The sequence below is a fragment of the Dreissena polymorpha genome, chromosome 5 (genome assembly GCF_020536995.1).
Source record: "Dreissena polymorpha isolate Duluth1 chromosome 5, UMN_Dpol_1.0, whole genome shotgun sequence".
Taxonomy (NCBI): Eukaryota; Metazoa; Mollusca; class Bivalvia; order Myida; family Dreissenidae; genus Dreissena; species Dreissena polymorpha.
In genome coordinates, this window is record NC_068359.1 from 91,450,687 (window position 1) to 91,476,992 (window position 26,306).

The 26,306-nt window shown below is 35.1% G+C and overlaps 3 protein-coding genes and 1 long non-coding RNA gene across 15 annotated transcripts in view; 2 read left to right on the plus strand and 2 right to left on the minus strand.

Moving 5' to 3' along the window:
- LOC127881403 (hypoxia up-regulated protein 1-like) overlaps window positions 1–4,825 on the minus strand; it is a 45,858-nt gene extending 41,033 nt beyond the window's left edge. The window contains exon 1 of one of the 2 annotated variants that reach the window (XM_052429259.1): window positions 4,714–4,825. The gene's annotated coding sequence lies outside the window, so the exon portion shown is untranslated. Of the gene's footprint in view, window positions 1–4,665; window positions 4,684–4,713 lie in introns of those variants that run through there. The other variant, XM_052429260.1, reaches the window with a different exon arrangement.
- Window positions 4,826–7,748: 2,923 nt separating this feature from the next.
- Window positions 7,749–11,771, minus strand: LOC127881410 (collagen alpha-1(XII) chain-like). The gene is made up of 7 exons (XM_052429278.1): window positions 11,624–11,771; window positions 11,090–11,188; window positions 10,194–10,273; window positions 9,505–9,579; window positions 8,963–9,095; window positions 8,501–8,865; window positions 7,749–7,997 (listed from the first exon to the last, which is right to left on the minus strand). The coding sequence occupies exons 1-7, from the start codon at window positions 11,637–11,639 to the stop codon at window positions 7,776–7,778; spliced, it is 990 nt and encodes a 329-aa protein (XP_052285238.1). The 5' UTR covers window positions 11,640–11,771; the 3' UTR covers window positions 7,749–7,775.
- Window positions 7,939–10,003, plus strand: LOC127881417 (uncharacterized). The gene is made up of 2 exons (XR_008050041.1): window positions 7,939–8,115; window positions 8,391–10,003. It is a non-coding gene; the product is annotated as an uncharacterized LOC127881417 (long non-coding RNA).
- A 1,559-nt stretch (window positions 11,772–13,330) lies between the features above and the next one.
- Window positions 13,331–24,386, plus strand: LOC127881404 (zinc finger protein 62-like). Of its 11 annotated transcripts, XM_052429266.1 has the most exons (7): window positions 13,331–13,444; window positions 15,884–16,538; window positions 17,706–17,823; window positions 17,926–18,100; window positions 19,286–20,085; window positions 21,461–21,612; window positions 23,036–24,386. In XM_052429266.1, exons 3-7 carry the CDS (start codon window positions 17,803–17,805, stop codon window positions 23,964–23,966), a joined length of 2,079 nt encoding a protein of 692 aa, XP_052285226.1. In that variant the 5' UTR covers window positions 13,331–13,444; window positions 15,884–16,538; window positions 17,706–17,802; the 3' UTR covers window positions 23,967–24,386. The 11 variants fall into 11 exon arrangements, with proteins under 11 accessions (XP_052285226.1, XP_052285221.1, XP_052285223.1 ...); XM_052429261.1 differs by lacking the exon at window positions 17,926–18,100 and having other exon boundaries at window positions 17,706–17,835; XM_052429263.1 differs by lacking the exon at window positions 17,926–18,100 and having other exon boundaries at window positions 15,884–16,535; window positions 17,706–17,835.
- Window positions 24,387–26,306: the final 1,920 nt, after the last annotated feature.

Genomic DNA, 26,306 nt, shown 5'->3' on the forward strand with positions numbered 1-26,306 from the left:
AATGATGGTGAACAAATGTGCCAAATGATTTTAAAATCTGACAATGAACGACATAGTTATGGCCCGGACAAGCTTATTCCGCCAGCCCGCCAGCCAGCCAGCCCGCCCGCATTCGCCAATCTAATAACCAGTTTTTTCCTTCGGAAAACCTGGTTAAAAAACCTGGTTAAAAATGGGATAAGACAAACATGGTTTCATTTATATGTTAGTGGGTCTGGGTATAATCAGATTCATATGCATATATTGCTTTATTATGTGTGTCTTCACTGTCGTGCTGTACAGTTTATTGAAACAGCATGGAACTTAAATGTACATTGCAAGGTAAATATATTAACATAAATCATAGTAAGTTAAATACATCAATTACCCAGAGCTCTAGATAAGGATTTTTTAAATTAGTACCGGTACTGCCAGTGACAGAAAGAAAAGGAGTAACGCTGAAAATCAATTAGTACCTGTACTACCATATCCAAAAATACAGGTAGTACTGTACTACCTGTGTTCTTGGATATTGAAGGGTGTATAACTGACTTTTCAGAAACATTTGCAACAATTATAATAAACATATTTAGCTTTTTTAATTATGATGCAAATACAAAACACATTAATACTCATAACTAAATACTATTTCTTCATTTTTATTGACAAAAACACAAGCCAACATGTAAACTAAGTACTAGAACACTAATATCACTGTCAGAAAAGCTTAAGCAAACACTTCAACTGTCTGTAATACTAATACAGTCAATCTGATATTAACATGTTTTAGCCTTTTTCCTTGGTTTATATGCTTCACGAAGTCTTTTCTTTCTCCTTTTCTTGTCACTTAACCATTTTTTCACTGCTGGCACTGGATCAAACTGCTGCAGCTGTGGTCCAAGCATACTGATTTTAAGAAGAACATCAAGTGCATCTGTACTTTAAGTACACTACTGTTTGTTTATGAAAAGTCTGTATAATACAAACCTTTATAGGCCCACACTGTGCTCAATTTACAAGGCTTAGCAGCACTGCGGCAAATTTTACAATTTAGCCGTAAAACGCCTTCAATTTTTTCTGTTACGAGCCAATCATATTTTGTTTTCCAATCCTCAACAGTTTTGGTTCGGATACGGTTCCCATCATGCTTTCTTCCTTTTTTTGCCACCAATGCAATTAAATTGTCCAATATCGGGGCGACAATGTCATTTTCTGCGCTAACACATTGGATTTCATGATGGTTAGACGACCTTATGTAGCCTAATAAAGTGTATTTTTGAACAGAAAGCGGCTTAGCTGGCCCCCCTTTGCGCATAGGGTCTCGGGTCGTTTCTCCCTTAATCCCGTTCGCCCTCGGTCACCCCGGGTCGTTTCGCCCAGGGTCGTTTCGCCCTTACAAGTGGGTTGTTTCGCCCTTATTTAATTATTATGTAATATAAGCCTTTTGTAAATGATTCTTTCGCTCCGAATAGTATTTGTTTAACATATATAGAAAATTAAGATTTTTAATACAAATTTTATTATAAATTGCAATTTTAATTTAGTACTTGTTTATCATAAATGGGAAATTAAGATTATTCAATTATTACAAATTTGATGTTTGCTCAATTATCCGTTTGATTTTAATTGCAATTAATTAACGGAAACGTTATGATTCATTGTGTTACAAACGTAAAGTATTACGATTAATTAGTTTGGCAGAGGTATGATGCATTGATTTGCCAATTAAAATAATTTCGGGACCAATTTAACAATTATCAAACACACTTAGATCGGAAGACGTGTGATCAGATGATTGACTAATTACTAGCACAGAAACATCAAAAGGAGACATTATAAAGGCGTGATAGTCATATTGTTTTTGACGGGTTTACGGGTATCGAAAATGACGCGACGGAATAGACATACATATTAAAGCCCAGTCTCAAACTTTTCTGTAATTTTAATTAACGAAAAGCGCCGTTAGGTTTCAGACCAACCAATCTCGCCGCGCTGACGCGGACGTTTCGATACGGCCAGATGTTTTTCGTAAATGCGTAAAAGGGATATTGAAGTCGTAATTGTACGGCCAGTTTATAAAAATAAATGCGTAAACCTTCATTAAAAAGCCGTATTTACGGCTGTACGGCCCTTATCTAGAGCTCTGATTACCATTAAATGTGCTTGTTTATATGTTATTTTTTCCACAACTGCTTCTGATGTGATTACATGTTTCCCCGTAATTCAGGTATTCAGGGAACGTTTTTGCCCTTTTTTGCCTAAACTGCACGCTAAAATGCCCTTTTTGAAAGTTACGGGCCATGCCCCTTTGCCCTCCTGGGAAAAACACTAATCACGGTATACTATTCTATTGATAATATATAATAATACATCGCTTTAACAATCTAAATGTAGAAATAATTCTTTTAAACAGTTTTTAATAACGCAGTGTTTTTTTTCACCTATAGGGGAATGGTGGCGGGGCCCGTCCAAAGGGGAAAAACGCGTCGTTTTTTAGGAAAAGGGGAATATTAAAAATTACTCTTTTATATGTAATGATATTTATTATATGAATACACATGTATGCATGAATGTAATATTCAAAGCTGAATGTCTTTGTCCTATTTCTTAAATATATACCAATTATTTTTTCAACATTAGTTTCAGACAGTTCAGCCTTCATGCACAGTCTTAGTTTTCCTTGCCATTTTGAGTTTAATTGGGATTTATTAAATCGATAAAATGGAAAATGTAAGCATTTTTTATCAATAAAATTGAGCAAATTGGAATGTTTTTATCAACGAATATTGACACAATATACCTAGATACATCAGGCCTTTCCCTGGCCATTTTGGGAAAAAAATGCAATTCATGTTAAATTAACAGATTTGGGAAAAACTAACTTAATGTAACTCTTTATAATAATTCAAAATCATATTAATTATAGTCATATGCTTTATTAGTTGTTTATGAAATAAATTTGAGATAAATCAGCGCTCAACATTAACCGAAAAACCAACTTGCCCTACCGGGCCAGTACTTCCAAAATCTACTTGCACTGAACGTAAAGCAACTTGCCCAAACATGAAATATCACATCAACTGTAAACCTCATATTGTTTGATAAACCAAAATGATACACCACAAAACCTTTTTTTATTTTTGAACATTTAACAAAATGATTACAGCAATTAAAGTCTAAATTAAATGCTCTTTGTTCTTTTTTGCACTTTTCCGGGCGGACAACTAGATTATAAAATAACTTGCACAGACCCAACTTTAACTTCCAGGGGCAATAGGACAACCATAAATGTTGAGCCCTGTATATTTATCATAAGAAAGTTATTTAAAAAAAAAAAATTACTTTTGGAGGGGATTTTTTCTACAAAATGGGGGAAAAATATATACTCTTTTTTTAGGGGAATGGGGCCGAATATCGGCCCCGATATTGCCATAAAAAAACACTGTAACGAAAGTGAAAACAACGGAAGTTGGATGGATATTCTGTGAGATGCACTTCAGCTCCAGGAAAACAATACAAATAAACTAAAAAAAGACGTGTGGGGGACAATTTTCAGCTGGAAAATATTTGAAATAGGGTAAGTGATGATATCTCTACGTGGTCATTTCTGCGATCTCTTGCTGATTAATGTTAATAGTTATTTTACTAGTTGCCACCCAACTGTCAAAATAAGTATGTGTTTTCTCAGGTATGTGTATACACATACCCGGTTTTCTCACCACTGCACGTGGTTTCGACCGATTTGTTTTCACGTTTTTCTACGGATCACAGCGATGGTCACGCTTTCAAAATGGGTACAAGGAATCGAAATATAAAATCAATCTTTTTGCCGATTTCTTTATATTCCTTTACAATTATATATGTCGTCTGCAATCTATTTCAATTTGAGATGGTTTAAAATTTGCAATTTGGTTGAGAGGTAAAATATCAAAAGTGTTAAGCTTTTGAAAAAGAATTGTGACTCTTATTATCCACCATACCTGGATTTTTAAAAAGTAGTTACGTTTTAGTTATTTTTTTAACTTTGTTTAGGATATTTATCCAAAAAAGGCAGTTGAATAAAAACTCATTTGTTGTTTTATGGCAATAATTTTCTGTGAAATGTTGCTAACTTGACCTTGTATATGTATATAGCTTTGTATTTATTCAACTTAAGGTAGTGAATATCCTTCCTAACTTTAGATTGAGATTTTGTAAATTAGTGTAAAAATGTATTGGCTTTAAACCAAAATATGAATAAAGCACACAAATATTGAATGTCAAAAATGTGTTTATGTTATTCTATCCGTCTTAAGCTTTAAAATGTTATATAGTTAGACAATATTGTACCACATTCAATGACGAAAAACCAAAGCGAAGTTTTAATGAATTTTATCCCCCCAATGAACCTTCAGTTAAAAATGGTCAACCTCTTTTCACTAAGTAAATGAAATATGCAACTTGCGCTCTGGGCAAATGGAAGTCAGATCATTAACTATGCCCACTTAGACGTTTTCATACTTGTTAAATTTCAGAACAAATGAAACATATACTTTACAATATTTTACAAATGATTATCATATTGATATAAGAAACAGACGATCAGCTGTTACACCAAGTGACCAACACACGTGCAAATTATAACAAACAATTATTTAATTTCTAGAATTTTCGAAACACAAGCATGAATGAAATTGCATACAATACCAGTTGGTCAATTAATCCAAACCAGAGTATATGACATTGAGTACTTACTTTCAATAAATTCTGCAACAAAACAAAAGTGGAGTTAGCCGGTAATGTGTCGACAAATGATTGGAGTCTGAAAACTTCCGGGTATGCGCGCATATACGACACGTAAACTTCCGGATATCAAGGTTACAGCACACGAAACTATTTTGGGTTTCCAATAATTTAAACGTGACCACAAAACTTATGAAAGGACAATATAAAGTGAGGGCATTGAAAAAGAAAACAAATCTATTTATTTATCACAACATCATATTTATAATTACTAACCGCATGTTGGCGTTGTTGTCTTTTTACCGAACGGTGAGTGGGCATAAGGCCTGCTGGGGATGACGAAATACGACTGAGGTTCACGTTACAAGACGATGGACTGAACTTATGATGGCATAAGATCATATTTAATGTCAATGTTATTATAACAATGCATAACTAGATGCGAATTACTTAAACATTGCAATACTTCTATTTACGCTTACAAGTATAGTTCCGGAGTATTTTTGTTAATATTGAATATAAACTCGTGCGCGTGTGAATTAATGATCTCACGGGTTTTAGATTAGATGTTGATGTAGATTCAGAACCTAGTGTTCATCTGTACTTTATAGAATGCATTAAGCTTTTGAAAGATTATGTTATAACTGAAGCTTGTATTTGGTATATTATTTATACATTATAAGTTGTCGAAAGCTCTGCTTAATGGACTTGTTCATAGAAAATTTGCAAAAAGTTTATCCAGAAAAGGTACATGTCATATAAACAATCTATATTACGTAAATGATTAAGAAATATTTATATAAAAAAACGTTAAGTGGATTGATAATCATCGATTGATACGTAAAATGATTTGAAACATTTTCATATCCTTTATAGCTATTCCAAGTAATGTGTCAGTAAAGACATTAATTCTTGACATTCAATTCTACCATTTTCTGATTACGTTCAACAACTTTGCCTTTACCTTGTAAATTGTTAAATGCTGTTCATTATTTCGTCATAAAAAAATAAAGCAAACTTTCAGAAATAGTAACAATCTATATTACCTGATTTTGCAAATAGTTGCATATTTAATTCGCTAAAACATGTTAAATATTATAGGTATATTTTCATAAACTTAATTAATAAATACATCACCCGCCCCGACCCGAATGTTCTGGGATTTTTTAAGTGTGACTCGACGACCCGACCCGAACAATATTTTTGACCCTATTTAAGCCTTAATATAAAATGTAGAATTTGCAGTTTTAATTACATGAGCCTAAATAAAGTATACCGAGTACTTTTTATTTTTGTGCGATTTGAAAAACACATATTTAAATACCTGACACAATACCACTTTTAAGACATAAATTGTTTCTGTAATTATTTTAAATGTAGTGATAGACCACGTTAACTTATAATTACGTGATGTGTTTGCGAATGCTTATTTGTCGTGCACAATACAACAACAACAACAACAACAACAATACTCTACAATAGTGACTAGGGCTTAAACCTATTTGGTAGCATATGCTTGACACAAACCGCTACCTTTGAATCGTGCTTGATGTTAAGCATAGAACACACATTACCAATTAATAAAGCTAGTGATCGATACAAATATGCACATAGAAAATAATACAATATTTATTGACATAAATAAAGTTTAAAAAATGTATTCTGATATAATGTTCATATCGCTTTTATGTGAAGACGGACAAAATAAAAGGAGGAAAAGGCAATTTGATTTAATATATAATTGATTATAATTGTTTTTGCTCTTCCGATTTTTGTTCATTTCTTAATTATTTGTTATTGAAAATGATGTATTTAGTAAGTATTAATATATTTTTACCACGCGTGCACCTGTAATATACGTCGCAATATATTCATTTTACAGCAGATGTTACATATTTGTACTCAAAGGATTACAGAATCAAGCCGTGCTGTATTATTGTTTTTTTTCCCGCAAATAGTGATTGCAGATTTTAAGCTGTACGACGATTGACCTAGTTTCATGTAATGTTTTGTTTTAAAACCCATTCATGTTATGCATTCTGAAGCAATCTAAGTGATGTCTTCAAACCGGAATGTATTTTTTTCCTCCAGGTACTAAGCCCCCTCCCCTTCACCATGAGAAACAATACCACACCAACATTAAATAATTAAAATAAATTTTCAGCGCAAATAAATAGACGCAAAATACAGCTATATTCCGAATTTGAACCAACTTAGCGAGTCCCGTAACTAAATTAAGTAGAAGTTGTGTGAAACAATCCGGGTCCTCACATATTACAGCAACAGGCGCATACGGACATCATACATTTGAGCCGTGCTCAGTGAAAAGGGGGTTTAATGCATGTGCGTAAAGTGTTGTCCCAGATTAGCGTGTGCAGTCCGCACAGGCTATTCAGGGACGACACTTTCCGTCTAAACTGGATTTATGCTAAGAAGAGACTTTATTTAAACAAAAAATATCATAAAAGCGGAACGTGTCGTCCCTGATTAGCCTGTGCGAAATGCACAGGCTAATTTGTGATGACACTTTACGCACATGCATTCATACCTTTTTTACAGAGCACTGCCCATTTGTAAAAACACACAGGGTGCAATTGTTATAATTCGAACTAATAACATGACGTGTCGCCAGCCTGTCATATAAAAATCGGTGTGATATATATTCGAACCTTCATATCCCGTTCCATCGGAGAACCCCATTAAAAAAAGCTATGATGACATTTTCGCAATATTCAATAAGAAATATTGGAACTACAGCTAGTATCGCCCTCAAAGGCAAACTTAGAATGTTTCTAACCGTTAATACAATTATATTTTTCTCAGATATATAGATATTTATTAAATTGTGCGTTGGGAACTAAATTATTTATGCATTTCGTTGCTACTAACTTTTTTTAAATGTGCAAAATCGATAATTGACAACTTAAATTTTGTAAATCTTTCTCGTGTACGAAACACTGATGTCTCAATAATGTGGTAGACCCATCATAACTGCCCATAAAACGTTCTTAATATAGGAACAAATATCTTACAAACAAAAAACAAAACATGATACAACTGTTTTATTTCTTAGCTTATGAACACAGCAAGGACACAAGCCTCGCGCTAATGTTCTGTAGTGCAAGATAGTCGGCAACTTTTATCACGTGATTACTGTCTGTTGCGAGATTGGCGATTTGATGAGCGTCATTTCCTTCATTGGTGCCGACTTCGATCACTATGACGTCACCACTGAGTTTGCGCAGTTCTTGTTCCGTCCAGTTCCAGCCTTGAAAGCTGGAGGCGTTCACATGGATCTGAATAAAAAGATGTTGCTATTATAGGCACGATGCATTTACATGAATAATGTCATGAAATAATACTGTCTATATTTGCTTCGTTTTCTATACTGCGTTAATATGTCACAGAGATAAGGTTGGTGCATTTTTTTATATAATACAAACACAAGTGCATATAAAAACATTGAAAATATGATGTAGCCTATTAAATAAAAGCAAATATTTATCAATTCGTGTTATTTAATAGATCTTTGGTAAAAGAGAACATAATTGTGTTAACATAACCCATGGAAAACAAGTAGCAAACATGAAGGAGCAGGGATTGACCAAACCCTTTGTGGATCACAAGTAAACATCCCATATTAGTCCATGCTTTAAATGTTTCTTAAGCTATGTTTCTGCATATTTCAGGAAATATGATTCTGGATTTTAGAAAAGTAATTATTTCATAGTCTCTACGTGATACCTGATCTTCCACCATGATCATTTTTGATGATTATATCGTTTGGGAATTGATATACCTGACTTTCCACCATGATGATTATATCGTTCGGTACATTCGGGCGGTCACCATTCCTTGACGTGAGTGCCACGTCTCGGATGTACGTCAACGTAGCGTTTATGTCTACGACGCCGCCATGGCCGTCCGGATTCATCCGGGAAATGGCGCTTTGGAGTGCTTTTTTGTTTGCGTAATGGTCGAGATCCCACTGATGGTTCATCTTATTGCCTTCTATGAAGCTAAGTTCCAGCAGCGCTCCGTCGGTACCTATGTGCACCGCGTCCACTATGCCGTGTAGCATTGCCTTCAATGCAACGCGCCTTGCTGTTGACGTAAGGTTGCGCGAGTCTTGCACGATTAACACGACGTCTCGCATACAAGCTGCTGTAGAAATCAAACAACGAACGTATACTATTGAAACGATCTGGAAAATCCATAAGTTTTATGGAACATAAGCACAAATATGAACATCATATGTTACCTGGATCAGTATGGACTGTCGTAGGGGGAGGAGGAGTATTACAGAGGTTGTTAGAGCAACAACTGACTGCAATATTACGTCGGTTTACGTCACGTTTTCCAACCGGAAACGGCATTTCTCCACCGTCACAGTCCTGAAGACATACAAAACCTTGACGCATGTAACAAAGGGGAGAAAGTATGCCTGTTATATGAATCACAAGGCTTATAGTATATACTTAATTTAAAACTGTAATTATCTGTTAGTCTGGCTATCACTTCCTTGTCACATTGTAATACACATAATATTATATTACGTATATTTATTCAGCTGAAGATAAATAATAATGAAATACACATGGTTGTAAATCTATAATATTAAAATAATAATATTTTACTATTAACTATATCTTTATATTCGTATAGATATGTGTGTGTGCGTGTACGGAAATAGATGAAAGAGACAGCTTCCTTTCGACATATTCTTTGTTCAATTTCAAATTGTCAATGAGTGTAAAAATGATGATAGAATTCATTTCAAGCATATAATTATATTCTACATACGTAGGCTGTACCACATGCCATAAGGTAGTCATGGTGGCCATCCACAGTTGACATCATCTCCCTCAAAAGGCATTGCTACAATCACATAATCTAGAAGGTTAAATGAGTCTTGTTCTGGGAAAACTGGGCTTAATGCATGTGCGTTATGTGTCGCCCAGATTAGCATGTGCAGCCAACAGCCTTTGCGGACTTCACTTCTGGGACGACATTTCATGCACGTGCATTAAGCCCAGTTTTCCCAGAACGAGGCTCGAATTACAACAACAACAGTTAATGTTTATTCTTCAAAGCTTTGCAGTAGGGTTTCACGGCAGTGACACAAGCTTAAAATATTTTAATGTTTACTGTTGAGTCATTTATCTTGCGCTGTATTGTATAGGTAACAGTGTATGTATATGTCTATAGAAAGACATTAGGATTGGATCTGTTTGTTATTATTAATATAATCATTTGCTGAGAAAAAAAGAATAAAACTTACTTTTTGCTTATATGCACTCTGCACACGTCTTTATTTATCAATAAGCGTAGTAACCCCTTTCGAATTATCCATATTTATACCATATAATGCATTTTTATATTATCTGCACATTCGTGTATACGTGAAAGCTTTTGCATATCTCCTCTACATGTACACTTTTCGTTTAAATTTATTTAATAATTTTTTAAAAATTACTGAGAGCTGAACTTACATTGCCCTGTTCACAGGCTTTAGTGCTGTTGCAGTCCTTAAAGTTGAGAACGCTGACCTCGCAATGATAACACGTGAGAGCTGTTAAAAAAGTGATATTGCTATAGAAGAACGGCATTTGTGCAAAAAGGGGGAGGACGCCATTTTTTATTTTGAATTGTTGCTACAAGTAAAACAATACTAGCAATGAGCAATCTCGCGATAAAGCACGTATTGCCGAACTCATTTGCCCGAGTCTAAAACAAAAGAAATTTGTAACTGATTAATTTGAATGTAGGCCCATGACTGCAATGCCTTCATGCAGCTACGACACTTACAATAATGAATCGCGATTTTGTAAATACACTGACAAGCAAAAAGTTAATTCCTATGTCATAAAACAATAAATCGCATAAAATTATACATACAAAACATATAATGAAACTTAACACATATACAGGTAACAACATTAATTGAATCCCTTATCAGTTTAGGCCCTTTAATATTTCAACGGTTCCGTAAATCATTTTTTACGTTGTGTATGTTTCCATGTCTTCATTATTTTATTAAATTTGGAACTATGCAGCTTATTTTGAATGTAGTTTAGATTTCTTTTTAAGTCTTTTTTAAAGTGCTATCCAGAAAACTACTGAAATGTTCCTTCATCTCTTTGTACATGTGTGCTTATGCACAACATTATATACTCGAGTAAGTTGAGTTGTTAAGAAACCTGATTAATTGTCCATATGACAAAAAGCCTAACTCACACAAGACTTCTCTGTGTTTTTGATGATCATGAAATCGTATTCTAGATTGCGTAAAAGTGTCGGTACATTGATAGCCATATAATGTGCCGAAAAAAACTGCGTTTTAGGTTGCAGAATTTCGGAAACAATGCTTTGATGCTGGGATTCTTACCGAAATCGGGATTAGATTGTCGCCTCAACTGATGGGCCTGCGTACCCACGTCTGCATATTGACTAAAGGCTGCCACCGGCAAAAGGGCCGCTATGAAAACTACAATAAAAGTCACGAAAAGTTTCCATGGTTTCATCGTATTTTTTAACAGTGCGGAAAAAACGATTGTCGTGTTATAAAGTCATCAACAGCATTACTTGTTACGTTCACGACTTTATGTACAATATATCAGTGACTTATCTTAAACCCCTATTTTCATAATTTGAGCTTTCATTGTAAGCGCTTTTTATTGTCTTCCTAATATGTAGAAAAGTTTGCTATTAATAAAATCTACATTAACATTCAACTGTAGCTGTATTTACTTGTATTATGACACACGGTTATGAAATTTTGCATATAAGTATTCCATAAATATTAATTTATATTTTTGTATGAAAACAGTGTCATTTTTTTTATAAAAGTATATAATACATATATAAGAGTATGCACATTATCAATTAATTATATTAGTCTTAAAAATTGAATTAAACTTACGTCTTTGGATCCACATTTCATGTAAGCTCGTGAAAAATTGAACCAAGACTTCGACCGTTGTCTTCTGTTATGAAGACTTCACGGCGTGTGTTCGATATTTTTGTCATGAAATGTTAGCTACATTTGTACATTTGACCGACCTTTACAATCAACAAGCCTAATTAGAGTGTGTACTAGTTATTGTTACTTCATCTTGAAAACGATTTCGCACAACCGATTATTGCTTGGTACATATATACTAAAAACCATCGCAGTCATGTAAGAAGTATCACAGCAATAATTAAGTCGATGTTTTCCGTAAGTTGTATCACGGAGCGTATATTGACCTAGAGACCGTGGTTGTATATCGTATGTATACGGACAATGGTATCGTTTGGCTACCGTTTATCAGTATTCAAGTGTAGTGCGTGAACTGTCCGCTTTTGTTATTGTTCAAACTTTTTGAATGCAGTTTTATTTCAAAGTGTTAATTGTTTTTTCTGTGTAGTGATATTTGTCTTAATGTACGACAATTGGCCACTTACCGAAATAAATTAAGAGATGATAAGAACGATCTCTCGCTGGTGCAACTGGAGATTAAATGTGCTTATATTTAAACGAAATCGCGTCGAATTCTGCATTCACAACAAAGTTGTGCGCTGACAACAGTCCCCTGTATTGAACCCACGAGAATGTAAAATCACTGCATATAAATATAGGTCTACCTCAGAAATTGATAATCGCTGGTAATTAAGGTTGGGATCACCAGGAAAAGATCGCCCGACAGCTATCATATACTACAACATACCGGCACTTCATGGTAGCCTGCTGTAGCAAGTACGTCAAAATATTCGGATATCCCTCAGCGTTTTCATGTCCATGAACATTCCGCTCGATTGGTCGTTGGGCATTGTCGGCTCGGGTAAGAGGCTATTTAACAGAAATTAACATAAATGTGAACATACTTAATTTAAAAAAAAGCCGACAACGACCGATTTTGGCTCGATTGGTCATTGTCGGCTCGGGTACTATAATTAGATATGTACCAGGGGTACTCTTAAGTAGACTTACATGTTACCCGGGTACGGTAAATATATTTAAACGTACCCGATCGATATTAGACTGTACCCGAGTTGTATTCCCGCCCAAAATCCGATGTCGTAAAACGCGCTACCGATTACCGTACAACGATATCTAAAACAAACTTCTCTTAAAAAACTGCATCAACATGTTTTTTTAGTATGAGTTCCGATAATATAGAGGCCATTTAACAGAAAAATGACATAAATGTGAACATAATTATTTTTAAAAAGGCCGACAACGACCGATGTAGCGTTAAAATTCCCGGGAACGTTTTAGTATGTTTACCGTACCCGGGGTACATGTAAGTAAACTTAAGAGTACCCGGGATACATGTAAGTAGTACCCGAGCGTACAATGACCAATCGAGCGAATATTACTAATATTAATTAATGTACAGTTGTCCTTAATTTGTGTTTTATGTGCTTTAACTATGTATTTGTACTGTAAATGCTTATATAATATGCTTACTCTTTCTTTTAGCTCATTTATACTTGTTATACTATATACATCTGTTTGTCGGGAAATAGCTCAAGAGCTTATGTTTATTGTTGTTCATGTCCGACGTAAAATGAAGATTCTTGTATCTTGAAAATTCCTGTTGGAAAAAGTAGTCGATACCTCTCCTTAAACGCAACTAATAGCCCTTTCTTGTTCAAACCGAAATGTGGAAGAAGAGGCAGAATAAAGCACATACAGAGAAGAAGAAGAGGGGGGGACGCATTAGAAAAAGAATGCAGACAAGAAACGGAACAAAGCAAGGTGATTCAGTAGAATAAAAAAAAAACAGTTGTTTACGCTATTGTCAAACACGTTGACGAATTGCTACTATCGGCTTTGTTTAATTTGTGACCAGTCTGACTTGTGACCGGTTTCATTTGGCCTCGCAATGTTTGCTGGAAGTAAAACACGTCAAACAACTAAGTCCGTTATATGATTTTGATACAGGTATTTAAAGAAGGCCTCTTGTACTAGACTTTAAAATAATGTTTGGCTGGTGTGCAGTATGAGTTTATGGATTCAAAATGCGTGCTTGTTGTTTAATCTGGATTTGTCATATGTTTACGTGTCTATGTTATTCAACTTATTCTTAACCCTTTTTAGTTACATGATATTATAATACTCATATTAGTGTATGCAATAATTAAACTCTCAGCTTTATAACCCAAAGGGTTGCTGAGAGTTGCAATGCGCCATCTATTGTCCAAAGGTGCAAAATATTATCACCACTGCAAAGGCTAAGGAACACTGTCACTGATACTGCAAAAACTTATCAACGTTTACCTGTCTAAAGCACAAACTCATGCAAATGGTACCATTAAAGCAATAAATAATTGCTTTTTTTATGCATGTGTATCTCATGGAACTGAACATTTTGAGTGGTGAAAGGTCAAGGTCATCCTCCAGGGTCAAATGTCAAATATATGGCGTCTGTCCGTCCGAAAACTTTAACATTGGCCATAACTTTTTCAATATTGAAGATAGCAACTTGATATTTGGCATGCATGTGTATCTCATGAAGCTGCACATTTTGAGTGGTGGAAGTTCAAGGTCAAATTCATCCTTCAAGGTCAAAGGTCAAACAATTTTATTTTTTTTTCAAAGCCTCGTTCTCATGAAGCTGCACATTTTGAGTCGTGGAAGTTCAAGGTCAAGGTCATCCTTCAAGGTCAAAGGTCAAAAAAATATAAATTATTTCAAAGCGGCGCAATAGGGGGCATTGTGTTTCTGAAGAACACATCTCTTTTTTGTTATTCTTCGTACACTCTATTCACCATGTTGGGAACTGTTGCAATGTTGCCGACAAAAAGTGTCCCTATCGGTAAGGTAGTATACTTATGAGTACCCGGGGTACATGTAAGTAGTACCCGAGTCAACAATGACCAATCGAGCCTTACTTTGACCTCAGCTGTTTGCTCAGCAAATTGTGAATGCTAGTTCTCTGTGCAGAGCAGATATTGGTCATGGCAAGAAAAAGATTGCATCTGTGCACCCAGCACATATTGATTGCTGTGATATTGTCCTCAGGGCCTACTGACTATGATGAGGTCTTAAAAAGGGAAAAGCTAGACAGGATCTTTGGATTAATTCGTTGTTTTGACTACTGAATATGTGGAATTAGTGTATTGTAACCTGCATTTATTCATACATCATATTGAGAACATTCTTGTTACTGTTATGAATTTGAATCTTAACATTGAATCTGTTTCTTGCCTTGTCCAGTATTTTGGGATTGTCATCACTCATAGACTTATATGCTTGTTCTGTTTTTTGTTCACTCTCATTCAGGAAAGATTAATGAAAGTTTGATGCTTGAACTTTTCATTGAAATCTATCTTTTACATGGCCACTACCACCACATGATGTCATCAGAATTAGGAGTTTGAAACTCATCCCTTTTCTTAAGGTCGCCGTGGTGTAATGGATATGGTGTCCGCCTAGCGACCGGGAGGTCACGGGTTCGATCCCCGCTGTGGGAGCGTTCTTTCGATCTCCCATATAGACACCAAGTACTGGTTCTAAGCCCAGGAAACGGACTCGAGAGCATTTCAAATAAGTAGGAATTACTTTCTATGCAATCGAGCTAAAATAAATAGGTTTAAACTAATCCCTTTTCTTCACTTTTGGCTTGGGATTAAATGGTATAAAATCTGTCCATGGACCCATAGGCAGCAAATTCTAGATTTTCACAGTTTGCATACTATGAACACACTTAAAAGCCCATAAACCCTCAAAATCTACTTATATTTCGTACAATATTTAAAAAAATAAAGTGAACAAAAAAAATAATTGATGTTCCTTATAGCACTAGCAAAAGTTTCAATGCTAGATGTGGTCTGGTAACATACATGTAGATTTAACAAGATACAAAAAGCTCTTTTTTGTGTTTTTTTTTGGGGGGGGGGACCATATAATATAATTCACACATATTCATGTACCAAGTTAGTGTTCGTGTGTTGTATGAATAGATATCATTTTAGTAAATTTAAATGCAATCTATTGTTCCACAAAAAAATAAAAACGAGCATTTTGTATTTCGTTAAATCCATGTAATCAGACAACATCTAGCATTGAAATTTTGGCTATTGCAACAATTAACACTATATTTTTAATGGGTTAACTTTACGAAATGTTTTGCAAAATATATATGTTGAATTTGAGTATTTATTTTACTTTAAGGTTTACTTGATTTCCTTTCAGCAAATTTCAGAGATGTGCAGCTATTGAATCCAGGGACTAAGTCAATCACCTGCTCTACCTGACTATGGATCTATTACACTCTTCTGATAGTTATATCTGTGGCATGTGCAACAGAACATTTCAAACCCTTTCTTCTTTCCATCAACACTGCATCAGCCACAATGGTGCTGGATCCTTTTACTTTGACAGTAAAACAAACACAGGTTATCCAAAATTTGACCCAAAATGTTGCTACACGCAAGTGGAACAGGTGTTTTTTGACCTGAATGACTTAGATCGTGATTCTTTTGAGTCTATAAAATATGGTCAGCCTAGGGACATATGTGATGCAACTCAACATTTCAGTGATGAACCAGAAGCATTATTAGGCTGTGAAAATACTGAGATGATTGAGAAAGTCACTTTGATCAACCATGAACATGAAATTGAAAATTCAAGTACTTTGGATACAGTTCTTGCAGAAGTTGACAGTGAACACGTTTCTGCAAATAAAATTAGTGACAAAACAGTTTCAGTGGAGGTCCGGAATTTAAGAATTGAAAATGGTTGCATCTTGTTTGACATGGACAACTCTTTAAGTCATTTGTATGATGCAACTGTTGATTTAATTCTGAAGAATATAGCTGATTTCGGAGAAGAATGGCTTAAGAAAGTTGTAAGCTTTATCAAACATTTAAAATTGAGCCTCGCTTTTTGAAAAGGGCGTTTAATACATGTGCGTAAATTATCGTCCCAGATAAGCCTGTGCAGTCCGCACAGGCAAATCAGGGACGACACTTTCCACCTTAACTGGATTTTCGTCAAAAATGTCTTCCTTTTAATGAAAAATACAATAAAAACGTAAAGTGGCGTCCCTGTTGTCCAGGCTCCTCTGGGATGACACTATACCAGAGGTGTCAAAGTTCAGGATTATTCCTGAAATCAGGATTTTGGCCATTAAGGATCAATTTTGATATTGATATAAATCAGAGGATTTTTTTCTGTAATTTTAAGATTATTGTCACAAAATGTCATCTTAAACACAAATTATTTTACTTTGACATATTGTTTACAAAGTTATATACAATAGTAAACAAAGTTACATGAATTATTAACCCTTTTTTGCTCTGGTCCCAAAACGATAGGCTTATTTTCAGGATTTTAGATTTCGGCTAATTGACACCCCTGTATACGCACATGCATTAAACCCCCTTTTCACAGAGGGAGGCTCAATTATTAATTGCTTTTGTTTGCACTTACAATTGAGACTCTGGGAAAATCTGTCTTTATGCACAAGTAAAAAAGGGCTGATGTTTTCTGGTTTATGTTATTTTATGTTTACAGGAAGTCTCTTCTAATCTAAATTCAAGTTTAGGGGGAAGAGTGTTCTCTGATGAGCCTGCACAGGATAATCTGGGAGACACTAGGGCAGTGCATTAAGCCCTTTTTTCCCAGAGCAAGGCTCCATTGCATTATGTTTACGTAATAATTGAGTTGATGTTGAGATGCCTAAGCTGACTAGTCTTGACTCTGTTAAATTAAGTCACACTTTTAATAGAATTGCAGCAATACAAAATATCATATTCATGATATACAATGTACAAATCTGAATTCTTATGTACTAATCTGGTTCTATTTTGTTACCGGTAATCACTGCTTGAATGAGCATCATTTAAAATTGTTTTCGGTCAATTTTTGTTAAAACAAACTTTTTCACTGGACCTAACTAAAACAAAAACATAATCATATCACTTGACATTAATAAAAATTACAAAGACATGTTTTTATAGAATTATGTTGTGTGCTAAGTTATGGCATAAAATAATGATGTTTAACTTTCCAGGACAGGAGCTTTACCCTGGAGGTTCCATCATCGGCTCATCCTGACATGACTATTGATGTACCCTGCTACATTGAGGACAGAGTGACACCTGCAGATCATGGCTGTATACCCAGTAAAGGTAATGGAGCAGGTATAGACCCTGCAGATCATGGCTGTATACCCAGTTAAGGTTATGGAGCAGGTATGGACTCTGCAGATCATGGCTGTATACCCAGTTAAGGTAATGGAGCAGGTATGGACCCTGCAGATCATGGCTGTATACCCAGTTAAGGTAATGGAGCAGGTACGGACTCCAGTGACACCTGCAGATCATGGCTGTATACCGAGTAAAGGTAATGGAGCAGGTATGGATCCTGCAGATCATGGCTGTATACCCAGTAAAGGTAATGGAGCAGGTATGGATTCTGCAGATCATGGCTGTATACCCAGTAAAGGTAATGGAGCAGGTATGGACTCCAGCGCAAGCGGTAAAACCTGTGAGATCTGTTTATACAGATAATTATACTTCAGCTGCACTATGGGAAGATGTGGCTAAATGCATGTGCTTAAGTGTTAACCGAGTGCACTGCACAGGCTGGGTTGACACTTTGCGCTCTTTTGGATAATCTGACACGATACTTAACTCACATGTATTAAGTCTGGTTTTCCCAGAGGGAGGATCATTTGTATAATCAAGAAAGTTACCGTTCTTGCCCCCAGCAATAATTTTAGAATTCTATATTGCTTGGCCAAACATCCAATTTAAAGAAGTGACTTGGTCCTACTGCAGTTTCAAGAGAGAGGAAAAATATCATGTATCATGCACATGCAGTGAAAATATCGGCTCACACATTCTTTTATGAACTGTATTTTGAAATTAAATTTCTAAACAAGTAAATGTCTGATTCTGTGGTTGTCTCATAGTGGTTATTAAAAAAAATAATTATACAAAATGTATCATTCAGTTCTTTGCGAAAGAAATATTCTTAGAAATATTCTTAATATATATATTTACTAAGAATACTACAAGATTTAAATGATTGTCTCCTATCATTAAAAGGCACATAATAAATGCAGATGTTCTGCAAATAAACTACTTATATATTATATAAGCTTCACCCTGTAAAAACAGGACTTATGCATGTGTGTAAAATGTCATCCATGATTAGCCTGTGAAGTCCACACAGGCAAATCAGGGACAACACTTTCGGCTTTCAAGGAACTGTTTGTTTATAACAAGTCTCTTCTGAACATAACTTAACCCTTTGCATGCTGGGTAATTTGTCTTCTGCTAAAATGTCGTCTGCTGAATTTCTAAAATAAGCATTTTCTTCATTTTTTTCAAAGAATACTATCAGAATAGCAAACAGTTTGGATCCAGATGAGACGCCACGTTCTGTGGCGTCTCATCTGGATCCAAACTGTTTGCAAAGGCCTTTAAAATTCGGCTCCAGCGCTTTAAGGGTTCAGTCATGCCAGAAAGTGTTGTCCCTGATTAGCCTGTGCTGTCCAAACAAGCTAATCTGGGACCACACTTTATGATTATGCATTAAGACCGGTTTTCCTACAGTGACATTTTATTTATAGCATTTGTGTTTCAGACATTGTTACCAAACCTAGTGGAAAAGAGTCTCCCAAAGACAAGGTTTTGAAAAATGATTCAGAAACACACGCTGCATTAGATAAAAACCTGGTTAAAGCCGCAGCTGGAACCGCAGTTGTAAAAATAAGCTCTGGTCGTCCCGTTCGAAACAGGCGTCCCACACAAAAGTTTGTTGATAACAAATTTCTGAGTGATTTAGTTAGTATAACTTGCAAAAACGGTAAGCACAATTCTGAATCATTTGTTAAAATCACATCATCCAAAGGAGGTAAAAAGTGCGGAAATTATGGTAATGTGAGTTTGACTGATAAATGCTCTGATAATGATGACATAGAAGTTAATGTACAGGCGGATTTACTGTGTGACTGTCAAACTGGTACATCAAAAAACGCTGATTCGAATGAAGTAGTGACAAAAATTAATCAATTTAAGGTAAATGTGGGGGAAAGTGAATTGGTAGATACTGACAATGTGATACCAGATACAAAAAAGCTAAATACAAAAAATGAGAAACCTGTAATTGACATGCCATCAAAAGAGAAATGTAAAGAAATAGATATAAGATTGGTTAAGAAAAGGTTGAATAAGTCTGAGCCAGATGGTGATGAAGCCAATAGTCTATTTAGAAAGGAGCGAATAAATAAAGAGATCAGAGGACCTAAGCAGTACAAGTGTGAGACATGTGGGAAATATGGCAGCCTGGCGATGTTGCGTTATCACAGAGAAATGCATTCTGGGAAGCTGAACTACGTGTGTGACCTGTGTGGAAAAGCCTACTCAACCAAAGCCAGCCTAAGGGCAAGTGTTGTTTATTATTTGGGCCTTGCTCTGTGAAAAGGGGGTTTAATGCACTTTCCGCTTTTATGATATATTTTCTTTAAAAAAGGTCTCTTCTAATCAAAAATCCAGTTTAGGATGTAAAGTGTTCTCCCTGATTAGCCTCTGTGGACTGCACTGGCTACTCTAGGACGACACTTTATGCACATGCATTAAACCCCCTTTTCACAGAGCACGGCTCATTTACAATATGAAAAGTATTTGCTTGTCTCAGCAATTTTCTGCATGACGTGTCTTTTGAAACAACTATTACTATGTTTGTTAGTTAACAATTCATTGAAAAACTACATGTATTTTACAATAAGATACGTCTACAGGAATTCAATAAATTTTGAAAATCAGGGGTCCAATGACCGATTTGCTATAAATATGCAGGGGTCAAACAAAATTTTCAGGGGTCAACATACTAAGAGAAGAGCTCTTTTGTTCCTGCATATTTGTTAAGTAAAATAATGTAAATATGTAGTTTTGTATCAATTTAAATGCAATACTATGCTAATAACTCAAACTATATGATATAAAATATATTTAAGACCTTTAGAGTAAGCTTCTTGGTAACATTTGCATCAAATTCATGCAAGGTAAATAATTTGAAAGAATCAGAGGTGAAAAAAATACAAAAAGCAATATTCTGTGTCAATTGAAATCTGTTAGTCTAAGATGATGGTTAAACTATTGTGCAATTTTTTAATTGGTGTGTAATTTTAGTTTGCCTAGCCTTATTCGTCATCTTTTTAAAGGTCCTTTTTGTAGTGATCTGAAGGTTTTTAATTGCTGAAAAAAGACTCCAATTTGTTTAAAGTGGGTATGCACGATTTTGATATGTGTTAAATTGTAATATATTGATAAAAATATGTTACAATAACACAAAATAGGCCAGAAAAATTATACATTAAAGATGAATTTCATAAAATGCAGCAAAGACAAATTAGCGCCTGAGCCAATTGTGACGAAGATATTTCGTACATATTTTCCTACAATAACCGAAGCATTTGTCTTTTTATTAGGATCAGAGTTAGTGTTTGTGTGTCCTATTAATAGATATCGTTGCAGGAAATTAAAATGATCCGTAAAACTAAATTAAGATTCACATCGTACATGCATGATATACATACTCGCAAATTCAACTGTACGGGCATTTTTTATTTCAGAATTAAATATCTGGCTTATTTCGCATTTTTCGACACATGTTCTTCTTAACTTTAATTTATATTGAAATATACTTATAATAATTTTTAACACATTTTATATAAATTCAGAAATATTTGACAAAATCATGCATACCCTTTAAGCCACATTGAGACAATGTTCATGGCTGTAATTTGATCCCTTGTAGGCTCACAAGATACACCATGCAGACAAGCAGTTCAGGTGCCCCCACTGCCCGGCCGCGTTCTACCGCAAACACTATCTAGAAAACCACATGTTCAAACACACTGGGGACGACCCTTACCGACACACGTGTGAGATCTGCGGGGAAAGATTCAAGTACTCTTACCTTCCATTATATAAGAACACAAACTTTTCTACAGGGCTCAAAACTCAAATATAGAATATTGAAAATTAAGCATGTAATTACCATTGGGAACGGGAAACTTTGGTGTCATTGTTTTTTCCTTCCAAGTTGTACAACTTATAGATAGTGACTTAAAAAGGACTTGATCATTGAATCGGATATTTTTGAAAAATGTCATTAAAGTGGCCTTTTCACAGAGTTTGGCATGTTTTGAAGTTTGTCATTAAATGCTTTATATTGATAAATGTAAACATTGGATCTAAAAAGCTCCAGTTAAAAATCAAGAATAAAATTTAAAAAAGAAAAACAAAGTAAATCTCGAACCAATGACCCCTGGAGTAAAATGTCTACAACCTAGACCACACGGTCATCCTTCCAGATACAATGACAAATGTATTTTATACTTATATAAGTAATCCTCGTGGTTTCACAAAATATAGCGACAACAACAGAACTCTCCAAATTATTCATTCATTTTGCGTTGCAACGCTTTATAATTTTTAGGTTTTTAAATCGTCAAAATATGCATATAATGGCTATTTTAGAGCATGGTAAATAGAGGATATTTGTTGGATTCGGTGGAATATCGATTTTATTTCACGAGTGATCATATAAAATAATATTTTCACGAGTGGCGCAGCCACGAGTGAAAAAATGTATTTTGTGTGATCACGAGTGAATCAAAATCAATATTCCATCGAATCTAACAAATTTTCTTTTTATTTCCTGCTTTTTTCACCGTTTATTAACATTGTAAAAGATTTAAACTGAATCATTTCGCTGGATTTATGACGTCATTTCGTTGACAAAAATGATGTCATTTCACAATAAAACAGTGAAAAATATCGATATTTTTCACTGTTATTTTTCACTGTTTAAAACAGTGAAATACCAGTTTTATTTCACTGATATTTCTCTATAAACCACCGAAAAGCATAACATAAATGTTCAGTATTACGGTTTCCTCACAAATATCATAACTATAACAAAAATTTCCGAATCTGAAACAACTTTTTTCAATTTTGTCAATTTACCAAAACGTGAAAAGGCCCCTTAAAGTGAATTTGCTTACAAATCTGTAATATTTGGAACAGTTTTAAGTACTTATTATACAAAGGAAATAGATAAGATTTAAATGTGTGCCTGCTATGGGCCTCAAACCCTGGACCTCTCCAAGCCAACCCTAACGTACAACCACTTCATCACACAGGCTTTCAAATTTGTGATATTATTTTCTATTGATGATTAACAATAATTGGACATAGATTTTTAGAATTTTAAACGTCAGCAGGGTTAATTTGTAAACATGATTTTTTGACAAATTTTGTGAAGATTGTTATTGAGCCAAACTGCGAGCAAGTCTCTCTAATACTAGTTTCATGGTATACTTTCCAGGGAGTCCTACATTCTACGGCGACACGTAGCAACATTCCACCAGCAGATGCGCAACTATGAGTGCGACATTTGCCTCGAGAAGTTCTTCCGAGCGTCGACTCTGAAGCTGCACAAAAAACGCCATTTCGAGGCGACATTGCCCTGCCGATTCTGTGACAAGATTTTCAAGGTCGACCTTGATCGTCGAAAACACGAGTTGACCCACAGCGAGGACAAGCAATACAGTTGTCCTCGATGTGCTCAGAGTTTCCGACAGATTTGGCCGTACTATCGGCACATGTGGAGGATTCACAACATTCCCAAAGATCAGGCAAAAGAGATGAAAATCAAGAATCCTGATATAGTTAATATGCGGAATATAAAGATAGAGTATTCACGTCTGAAAGAGGTTTCTACAAATGTTAATGAATCTAACAACTTGAGAGTCGTTCAACAGGTTGTGAAGAAAAATGTAAGAAAGGGCAAAATGCCCGGTGGGTATGCAGAAATTAGTGGGTTTAATTATAATAATGGGATGATGAGCAGAAGTGATCAGTGGGAAGCCATGGAACATGAGGAAGTGGCCTATTCAGAGACAGAAAGTCACATGGTGGAGCTTAGTGATACAAACAAGATGCAAATGTCTGTGGAAGGAAGAAATGGGAGAAATATTGTGATAGAAACTGGAGATCATGTTGACAGACATGCTGGTGTGCAATACGTGGTCAGTGATGGAGGACCTGTTGATGAACAATTAGGTGACACCATCATTTTAAACATGGACGATGGTATTGGTCAAGAAGAAACGATAGTCATTAAGGCCTCAGATCTTCATGAACACTTGGAGTATGTGCTGCTGGACAGTGGTCAGCTGGTCCAGACTGGACAGGATGCTGAACTGGTAATCTACTCAGACTATCAGACAGATGAAGTGGTCACTTCTGGTGACTAGACAGCTAAGCAGTGGTCAGCTGCTCCAGACTGGACAGGACTCTGAACTGGTCATCTACTCGCTCTATCAGACAGATGAAGTGGTCACTTCTTGTGAATAGACAGCTAAGCAGTGGTCAGCTGCTCCAGACTGGACAGGACTCTGAACTGGTCATCTACTCGCTTTATCAGACTGATTAAGTGGTCACTTCTTGTGAATAGACAGTGGACAGTGGTCATGTGGTGCAGATTCAACTGGACTTTGGTCTGGTCATTTACCTTGACCACCAGACCCAATTAAAGGATGAAAAGTGTTAAACTTGTTCAGACTGCACTCTAATTTGCTATTAATTGGCATTGATTTATATCAAAATGCGTATTTGTATTAAAATGGCATGTCAATGTGACGGAAATTGGAAGATTAAAAAGTTAATTTATGTTATTTACAGTTGTATTTGCGTTACCTCCCTTTATACAACAAAACTTAGCAAGCAAGTTCTTTCTGTGCCATAGCGTTTCTTTACATTATTGCATCATTTGTTAAAGATTTCGTATTTAGTTTTAATTTATTTATTTAAATAAATTGTGCATGCATGTTGTTATTAAATTTATTTTATGCTTTCCGGTGGTTTATAGAGAAATATCAGTGAAATAAAATTGGTATTCCACTGTTTTGAACAGTGAAAAATAACTGAAAAATATGGATATTTTTCACTTTTTTACTGTGAAATGACGTCATTTTTTTGACGAAATGACGTCATAATTCCAGCGAAATTATCAAGTTAAACTCATTTACAATGTAAATAAACGGTGAAAAAAGCGTAAAATAAAAAGAAAATTTGTTGGATTCGATGGAATATCGATTTTATTTCACTCGTGATCATAGAAAATATATATTTTCACTCGTGGCTTCGCCACTCGTGAAAATATTGTTTTCTATGATCACTCGTGAAATAAAATCGATATTCCACCGAATCCAACAAATATCCTCTATTTATTACATTTAATACGTTAGCTGTCCTCATTTTGGTATTTCGATTGACATGCATGTTTGTATTGAGTTACACAACCAGATTTCACCCAAGTGTACATATGAGCTAACGATTTATCAGCTAAACTGCAAAGTAAATGGGCATGATCCATTGGATAAAATATCTTCATGACATAATACTAATTAAGATATAAAAATCCTAAGTTCGTTGACAGTTGCTAGCCTCTTGTTTTGTTTTTTTAAACCAGACATTAGCCCTTTTCAATATTACAGTCAGCTCAACGGCTTGTCGAGCTATTTCGTGTCAAATGTTAATTCTTTTATGTCGAAAGCGAATCTTACTGATTCAATCAAGGGTTCAAAAATGATGGAAATTTATAAGGTTCAAAACGACACACGAACACTAACTTAGTACATGAACATGTGTTGAATAATTGTCCCGCAAAAAAAATAAAAGGGCATTTGTATCTTGTTAACTCTATGTTACGAGACCACATCTAGTGTTGAAATTTGGGCTATTGCTATAAGGAACAATCGATTTTAGTATGTGTTAAATTAATTTTTCGAAATATTGTACGAACAATTCGTTGATTCTGAGGGTTTATGGGATTTTTACGTCTATTATAAAGGTCTTGAAACATACAATCTCGTTGGACGTAAAACTGTTGCACAAACGAATGGCATATTCAAGATTCCTTTGTTGGCCAGCCCAGCGGGAGAAACAGGAGAAGCGTGCAGAACAACACACTTTTATCAGGTTTGCGAATGCCATACACGTTAGAAATTTTAATGCCATCCTGATACCTATAAATACATGTATTTATTATGAGGAAGTGAAACAATAGTACAAAATTTTGCGGGAATATAGACCGTATAATAGGCTCCGTTCAATTCCTTAAAAAAATCTTGGGGGGGGGGGGGGGTTAAAGAAAATTAATGCATGGATACGGCATTGAGCATCCATTGCTGCTCTCAATTTCCTTATTACTTGGTACATTCATTAATATTGTTAAATGTATTGCATATGAAGAATTAGTCAAGAAATATATTAACTGGCTTAAACTAAATAATTGAAAGCCACAATGTCCAAAATCAGTGTTGTCATAGAATCGCTATCTCTTGAATGCTAATAAGAGCATTATGCACGTAATCGAGAAAGCGCTGATATTGATTTTTTTTTCGACAACGGCCCGAAATACACATCTACAAAAGTTTAAGTTATTGTGTTTTCATACGAAAAACAGTTTACCGCGTCAGCGCTAGTTCCAGTGCACAAATAATTAAAATAATTCTGAATAATGTTATTTTAGGTGTCCTGTAAAACTGTCTCATTTAGTTAACCGTGAAACGACCTGTGAAGTAATAGCTATA